This window comes from Microcaecilia unicolor, chromosome 6 (genome assembly GCF_901765095.1).
Source record: "Microcaecilia unicolor chromosome 6, aMicUni1.1, whole genome shotgun sequence".
NCBI classification, from domain to species: Eukaryota; Metazoa; Chordata; class Amphibia; order Gymnophiona; family Siphonopidae; genus Microcaecilia; species Microcaecilia unicolor.
The window spans coordinates 75912928-75921636 of NC_044036.1; the positions used below are offsets into that span (position 1 = coordinate 75912928).

The window sequence follows — 8709 nt, forward strand, 5'->3', positions numbered from 1 at the left end:
ATACTTCCTATGTGAACACCCGTATGCTGCACAAGCTGGCATGGTTGAAAATCAAAGTGAGATCAAATAAAAATGCTACCAGCAATAAAGCACGACAACTAGGATGCAGCAGCTCATACGTTAGCTTTGAGTGTACTTGAATGACGGCTGCTTGGGGGCGGGGACGGGGAGATCACCCTAAGTGGCATCATCGTTTTGACGTGATCCCGTATCCTGTTTTCTTCAACTTCCTTAGAGCCGGTGGACCGGTTATTGTTGGCTTCTAGTTTCATGCTCGGGCACTGAAATTGTGGAACTTGGGAGCTCGGAGTTATGTCGGAGGAGGCGCGGGAGGAGCTTTCAGTGCTGTCCGCCATTTACTGCGAAAAAGGGGAGCTGGAAGTGTTGACGTCATCAGGTAAAAAAAAAACTCTCCCCTCTCCCCAGGTGCGTTCATATATAGTGTGTGTGTGCCTTCTAAGATTTTTATATCGGGCTGAAGTTTTGATTATTTTGTTTAATTAATGATATTATACATTGTCACTGCTACTCTTGTGCTGTGTTGAATCTGGCTGCCATACTCTTGGTCTGTTGAGAAGCAGGCATTAGTTTCGCTGTTCTATTTTCATCTTAAAGAGTCAGTGGGTTTAGAAATGGCCTCCTGCCAGGTTGGTATTGCACACTTCCAAGAAAATACCACTTTGTGTGCCCCACAAGGTTTGAAGCAGGACCCTGGTGGGGAGTATTTCAGAACAGCCATTCTCTGCACTGATTGGAGCCAGATGCACTTACAGTAACACTGACAGCAAGGAGGTTTATTTAATTGACTGGGGGGGGGGGGGGGGGGGGGGAGATTGCTGCTTGACCCATTAGCTGGCCTGAAGCCAGTACGCGGATATTGCTGCCATACAAAGTAATGCATTTTGAGTTAATCAAGATGGCTGCGTAGGGAAGCAATTAAACCACCTTGGGTATAGAGGGCTTCATCCTCGTCAGAGATGCTGTCTCATGTCTGTAAGACCCATTCCAGGAGGGGACTTTTTGACTGGTCCTTGATTTCCACCAACCTCATCCTGGTGCATTATGGAACCTGCAGCACTAATTTTGATGGGTAGAATCATGGACTACAAATACTACATTGGTTTGTAGGGGTGGCCAACCTCGGCTCTCGCCAGGTCAGGTTTTCAGGATTTCTTTAATGAATATGTGTGAGAGCTACAGTATTTGCATACAGTGGAGGCAGTGCACGCAAACAGATCTTATGCATACTCATTGGAGAAATCCTGAAAACCTGACTGGATTGCGGCCATGGGGACCAAGGTTGGATGACCTCGCTGGTGTGGGATGTAAGTTTAAAACCAGAACTAGGCAAAAAGTCTCCCTCCTGGAATGGGCAGCTTGGCAGCTCTGCACTGATGTGGGAACTCTTGGTTCTTGGCACCCACTATTTCTTTGAAGAGGTGAACAAACATATGGATAAATTGATATTGTGTATCTGGATTGTCAAAAGGCATTTGACAAAGTACCTCATGAAAGACTCCAGAGGAAATTGGAGAGTCGTGGGATAGACAGGAGGTAGTGTTCTATTGTGGATTAAAAACTGGTTAAAAGAAAACAGAGAGTATTTATTTATTTATTGCATTTGTATCCCACATTTTCCCACCTATTTGCAGGTTCAGTGTGGCTTACAATACATTGTGATTGATGGAAGTACAATTTGTTACAATACGATTATGGGTTACATTGTGAGGGTTTAGATAGTAGGGTTAAATGGTCAGTATTCTTAATGGAGAAGGGTAGATGGTGGGGTTCCACAGGGGTCTGGTCTTGGACCGCTGCTTTTTAACATATTTATAAATGATCTAGCGATGGGAGTAACTAGTGAGGTAATTAAATTTGCTGACAACACAAAGTTATTCAAAGTTGTTAAATCGCAAGAGGATTGTGAAAAATTACAAGAGGACCTTACGAGACTGGGCATCTAAATAGCAGATGACGTTGAATGTGAACAAGTGGAAAGTGATGCATGTGGGAAAGAGGAACCCTAATTGTAGCTATGTAATGCAAGGTTTCACATTAGGAATCACCGACTAAGAAAGGGATCTAGGTGTCATCGTTGATGATATGTTGAAACCAATGTGTTTCTTCTAGCAAAAAAGGTACCGGTACTCAAATGTCAGACCACCCTTCAGGGACGAGGTGGTCACTGAGGGACTCACCCCACAATAGCCAGGACCCCTGCAACCAGTCACAGAATCTATGACAAGGCAGAATTGGTGTGTAGAGCCTGAGATCTTTCATTAAAACTTGGAGACCATGGGTCAATTTTAGCAGACAATGGAAAAGGTGCCGGTACTCAGTACCCCCAAGTACCCCCTCAAAAAAAGCCCTGGTTGAAACCCTCTGCTCAGTGTGCGGCAGCAGCTAAGAAAGCAAATAGAATGTTAGGTATTATTTGGAAAGGAATGGAAAACAAAGATGAGGATGTTATAATGCCTTTGTATCGCTCCATGGTGCAACCGCACCTCGAATATTGTGTTCAGTTCTGGCCACCGCATCTCAAGAAATATATAGTGGAATTAGAAAAGGTACAGAGAAGGGTGACGAAAATGATAAAGGGGATGAAATGGTTTCCCTATGAGAAAAGGCTAAAGTGGATGGGGCTCTTCAGCTTGGAGAAAAGACGGCTGAGGAGAGATATGATAGAGGTCTATAAAATAAAGAGCATAGTGGAATAGGTAGACGTGAATCACTTGTTTACTCTTTCCAAAAATACTATGGCTTGGGGTCATGCAATGAAGCTACAAAGTAGTAAATTTAAAATGAATCCGAGAAAATATGTCTTCACTCAACGTGTAATTAAACTCTGGAATTCATTACCAGAGAATGTAGTAAAAACAGTTAGCTTAGTGGGGTTTAGAAAAGGTTTGGCTGGCTTCCTAAAGGAAAAGTCCATATACCATTATCAAAATGGACGGGGAAAATCCACTTCTTATTTCTAGGATAAGCAGCATAAAATGTACTTCTTTGGGATCTTGTCAGGTACTTGTGACCTGGATTGGCCACCGTTGGAAACAGGATGCTGGGCTTGATGGACCTTTGATTTGTCTCAGTATGGCAGTACTTATGTACTTATGGAGTTCTGGTGCAAGGGTACTGGTCATGGTAGGAAAATCAGCTTTGGGTTTACTCTACAGACTGGGACTTAGTACAGCTTTAGGCTTGCTGCAGTTTCTCACTGCTCTACCAGGAGAGAGAATTTGGCCAGATCTTAGGGCCGATGCACAAAGCTCGTGTTAGAGCCGTGTGCGTAATGCCGTGTAAGACACAAAGCAAATTTTATGTAGCTTATATGTGCAGAAAGCTTAAGGTTATGTATATAATGACCTTACTAGGCCCCATCATATACAGGTTCAGAGGCCTAAAGCTGTAAACCATAGCTAAGAATCATGCCCTCTGTGTAACCCAGAGGCTCAGGAGCTCATGTGACAAGGCTTGCTGACAGGCTTGCAGAAAAGATAACATGAAGCAACTTTCCAGGCAAGATGTTTACTAAAGAATGTAGTTTAGGGCCTTTCTCTGTTATCAGAGCTGGAACATAGATAAATGATTGCTGGTGAAAAGGAACATGCTGATTAGGATGGTGTTTTTTCCTGTTTTGTCTGAAAATCACGATCAAGGTGGTCGAAACTAATGATTATCAAGATTGCTGTCGAAACTAATGCTAACAAACAGCTAGAGATGTATAACTTTAGAAGTGTACAAAAGGTGATGAATGACAGGACAAAATTAGAGAAGTACTCAGAGATAGCACCCATATGTGCAGCCTTGTTGTAACTCTCTCAGGAGAAAAGAACCATAGTCTGTATTCTTGCTTGGTAAGTAAATAAAGGAGATTATTTTCTCATCTTTACGTGGCCTTCACTTCTTCTCTCCCTAACTGTATGAGTGTATGGAACATTCTATTGGGTTGGGGAGGGCAAATCTGGGACACCTGGGTGGAGAAGGGCGGGGCATGGACTCTCCTGATTCAACTTCCCACCATAAAAATTATAACCTTTTAATTATTCCATTCTTCATTTCCCCAGAGCCAAAAAGAGAGGAGGTGGCTTAGCTATTATTTATAAATCATTCCTCCAGGTAAAAACTATTACTGAATTTCAATCCCTTAACCTAGAAATTGTTGCGTGCTTTATAAAAGATGATCCCCTATCCAAATCTATCTGTCTCCTATTACTATATTGTCCTTCCAATAGCTGGAACCTGGCCGAGGCCAAGTTTATTAAATTTATATCCAACATGTGTGTCAATAATAACAATATCATTATGATTGGAGATTTATTTTATTTATGCATTCTTGTATCCCATTGTTATCCAAAAAACAAGTTTTGGTTCAAAGTGGCTTACAAATTACGTTGTGGTTGACAGTTGCATTATAGGTTGACAGTTACATTATGGGTTAATTTTTACAGATTGGTGTGTACTTATTGTGATGGTTTATAATTACAGTTTACCTTTTGGTTGGGACTTAAAAGATATGGATTACAGTCAGTAAATGGAATGGGCGTTGGTGGCTAGATTATGTATTGTAACATATTTTTAAAGAGGTAGGTTTTCAGTTCTTTTAGAAATTGAAGATAGTTTGTTATGCTGCTTGTGATCTTTGGTATTGAGTTCCATCATTTGGAACCCAGGTAGTTAAATCTGGCTTTGTGGATTGATTTGTAGGTTATGGGTAGGTGAAGAAGGAGATAGCTTCTGGTTCCTGGGCTTGCATTTCTTGGTAATAGTTCTGTCATATTTAGCATGTATTGTGGAGACAAACCAAATAATATTTTATAGATGATGGCACACGCTTTGAAGATCATTCTTACCTTGATTGGCAGCCAGTGTAGTGTTTCAAGTAGTGGGGTAGCTCAGTCGTATTTCGATTTTTTGAATATTAGCCTTGCTGCTATGTTTTGTATGGTTTGCAGCGATTTCAGTGCGCTTTCCTTACATCCAACATTGCAGTAATCTAGTTGTGACAGTATCGTTGATTGTACTATTGTCCGTAAGTTTTGTCTAGGAAAATAGTCTCTGAACCTTCTCAGTTGCCAATAGTGTTCTGAAGCATTTTGTTGTTACTGCTGATATTTGATTATCTAGTGTTAGGTGTTTGTCAAGGATAATTTCCTGTATTTTTAACTGTGTTTTGATTTTGTGTGTTTGGTGGCTGATTGTGAAGTTTCGGTGATCTGTAGGATTGTGCGGACTAGACAGTACCAGGAATTTGGTTTTGTCTCTATTTAATTTGAGTTTGAAAGTTTCTGCCCAGTTTTCCATAAGGTTCAGATCTGTTTTAATTTTGCCCATTATTTCTGTGATATCATTTTTGAAAGATATGTAAATAGTGACATCGTCTGCATAAATGAATGGGTTAAAGCCCGTTATTGCCAGTTTTTTTCCAAGTGGAGCCATCATTACATTGAATAGTGTTGGTGATATTGGGGATCCCTGTGGTACCCCACACTCGGAGATCCAGGAGGATGATAGCTTGTTGGACATCTTTATGATGTAGGATCTGTTCTTTAGGAAGCCATTGAACCATGTGGCCACTGTACCGCTGATTCCCATATAATCGAGCAGGGTCATCAGTAGGATTCTCATAAGATTGTGTGACTCCTGATGCAGGTGTGGTGGCACTGAAACACAGGTCCATGTCGAGTCTCCTGACCAACTGTTGTTATAGAATCCTGATACAGTTAATATCGCTAATAAAGACATCATTTTATTTATTCACAAGTGTGTCCTCTGAACTTTACTGGAAGACCATTTGTCCAGCCGTACTTTTTTTTTTCGCCTTACATGAATGCCATCTTTCCTGCCTTTGAGAGGAGAAATTGTGCATTCCAGTAGAGTTTTGAATGAAAATGAAGGGAGGTGTCTTAAATCTTCCATAGGAAAATAGAAGCGTAAAAGAGACTGTTGAACAGCAGAAATTGAAACAGTATAAAGTTTTGGGTCAGAAAATTATGTTTTGATGTCCTTCCGAAGAGGAAGAGTTGGCAGCTCTGGGAAGCATAAGGGTCAGAGATGTAGCTGTCTGAATCTCCTTTGCCACCAGAAGATTTCTAGTTTTCAGCTTAGTTTCCTATAGGGTGTGATAAGAATGAGGCTGTCCTATCCAGGGTAGGCCACTAGATGGCGCTTGGCGAATAGGTGGAGGTCGCTAGGACCGGGGAGAGCCCTGGGAGGTCCACAGGTGTTGGAGGTTATGGGCTGGGTCCTGTGTAGCTAATTAACCACTTTATACCCCACCTGAGTGTGAAGGAAGGGAAGTGAGCTGGTGGCAGAAGAAGAGAGATACCCCTGGAAGATACTGGCTAACCCTATGGACTTGTGATGGACTGTGGGGTAAGAAGTCCCTAAAGCATTAGTGTTTGACTGTGTGTCCTCAGTACTTATAGGAACTGTGTGTTCAGTGAAAGGACTGTGTGTTCAGAACTGTGTGTTCAAAGAGGGGACGGTGTGTCCAAAGAAGAAAGGACTGTGTGTCCAGAACTGTGTGTTCAAAGGGAGGACTGTGTGTCCAAATTACTGAGATAAGCAGGCTGCAAAGCCTGGGGTTAAAAGTCCCCAAAGTATTGAAAGTAGTACTGAGCCCATGTATCTGTGTGGGGAGGCTCAGTGTGAAGACCTATGAATGTATAAAGTATTCTCCGAGGACAAGCAGGCTGCTTGTTCTCACTGATGGGTGACGTCCACGGCAGCCCCTCCAATCGGAAACTTCACTAGCAAAGTCCTTTGCTAGCCCTCGCGCGCCCGCGCGCACCGCGCATGCGCGGCCGTCTTCCCGCCCGAAACCGGCTCGAGCCGGCCAGTCTTCTTTTGTCCGCACTCGGTACGGTCGTGTTTTCGCCGTGTCGAGCCCCGGAAAGTCGACCTCGCGCGTCCAATTTGTTTTGAACGTGTTTTTTTTCCTTCGGGAAAGCTTTGTCCTAGTCGGGAAGTGCTCCGGAAACCCCCCGCCGGGTTTCGTCTAAATCCTCCCCGTACTTCCAGCTTTTTTGCCCCGGTAAGTTTTCTTTCGTCGTCGGGGTAGGCCTCTTTTCGGCCTCGGTCGAGATTTTTCTCCCTCTAAATTTGGTGCTTCAAATTTCGCCATTTCGGCTTTTGATTTCGCCGGCGTGATTTTTCCGCCCATGACATCGAAGCCTTCCAGCGGCTTCAAGAAGTGCACCCAGTGCGCCCGGGTTATCTCGCTCACTGATCGACACTCGTTGTGTCTTCAGTGTCTGGGGGCCGAGCACCGCCCTCAGAACTGCAGTCTGTGTTCCCTGCTTCAAAGGCGGACTCAGGTAGCGAGACTAGCCCAGTGGAACGTGTTGTTCTCGGGCTCTTCGTCGGCATCGGCACCGGGATCTTCGAGTGCATCGACGTCGTCAGCGTCCAGACCATCTTCCTCGGCCGCCCCTGCATCGAGTGCATCGAGGCATCGGGCCTCTGCATCGGCGCCGAGACATCGGATAGCTGCATCGACGTCGGTGGTACCAGGACCTCGTCTGCTGATGTCGTCGGACGGTGGTGCATCGGGTGGAGTGCAGGTGAGGGCTGTCCATTCCCCTGCTGGTGGCGGTGAGCCCTCGGGTGGGTCTCCGCCTACCCTGAGGGCTCCTGCGGTACAGCCCCCCCGAGATCGACCTTCTTCAGTCTCGGCCCCGAGGAAGCGACGGATGGATTCGACGTCCTCCTCGTCGGTGCCGGGGAGCTCCGGTGACATGCTTCGGAAGAAATCGAAGAAGCATCGCCACCGGTCTCCTCCCCGTGTCGGCACCGAGAGCTCTGGGTCGCCGAGGGATTCGGCACCCAGCAGGCATCGGCACCGAGAGGACCGCTCACCCTCTGTTCAGGAGGTGTCGATGCGCTCCGCTCTGGACAGCCCGGAACAGCCTCCACGCCCGGAACAGGTACTGACGTCGACGCCTGCATCGACCTCTCAGCCTTTCTCTGCAGCCGCTCTAAACGAGAGCCTCCGGGCCGTTCTCCCAGAGATTCTGGGAGAGCTGTTGCGCCCTACCCCTCCGGTACCGGCGGTGCTTGCGCCACCGGTACCGTCGAGCGTGGCGCCGGCTGGCCCATCGCCCAGGTTGAGGTCCCCGACGTCGGTACCGCGTGCGGTACCGACCGCGGCCACCTCCCAGGAAGGCTCCCCGACTACGTCGGCGGAGGGAGCTTCGCCGATGCGGGCGAGGGAGTCTACCTCTCGACGCCCCCATCGTGGACGGGGTTCCACGGAGTCGAGCAGGGCGAGGTTGCAGACACAGGTCCGTGAACTTGTGTCTGACACCGAGGGTGAGGCCTCGTGGGAGGAAGAGGAAGATCCCAGATATTTCTCTGACGAGGAGTCTGAGGGTCTTCCGTCTGATCCCACTCCCTCTCCTGAGAGACAGCTTTCTCCTCCCGAGAGTCTGTCTTTTGCCTCCTTTGTCCGGGAGATGTCTACGGCCATCCCCTTCCCGGTGGTTGTGGAGGACGAGCCCAGGGCTGAAATGTTTGAGCTCCTGGACTATCCTTCTCCACCTAAGGAAGCGTCCACTGTTCCCTTGCACCATGTCCTGAAGAAGACATTGCTTGCGAACTGGACCAAGCCATTAACTAATCCCCACATTCCCAAGAAGATCGAGTCCCAGTACCGGATCCATGGGGACCCAGAGCTGATGCGCACTCAGTTGCCTCATGACTCTGGAG

The 8709-nt window shown here is 46.3% G+C and overlaps 1 protein-coding gene across 1 annotated transcript in view; it reads left to right on the forward strand.

Moving 5' to 3' along the window:
• Window positions 1-204: 204 nt before the first annotated feature.
• RWDD3 (RWD domain containing 3) overlaps window positions 205-8709 on the forward strand; it is a 40509-nt gene continuing 32004 nt past the window's right edge. The window contains 1 exon segment of the mRNA XM_030207314.1: window positions 205-397. Within this exon segment, the coding sequence (XP_030063174.1) occupies window positions 313-397 (85 nt within the window). The 5' untranslated portion in view covers window positions 205-312.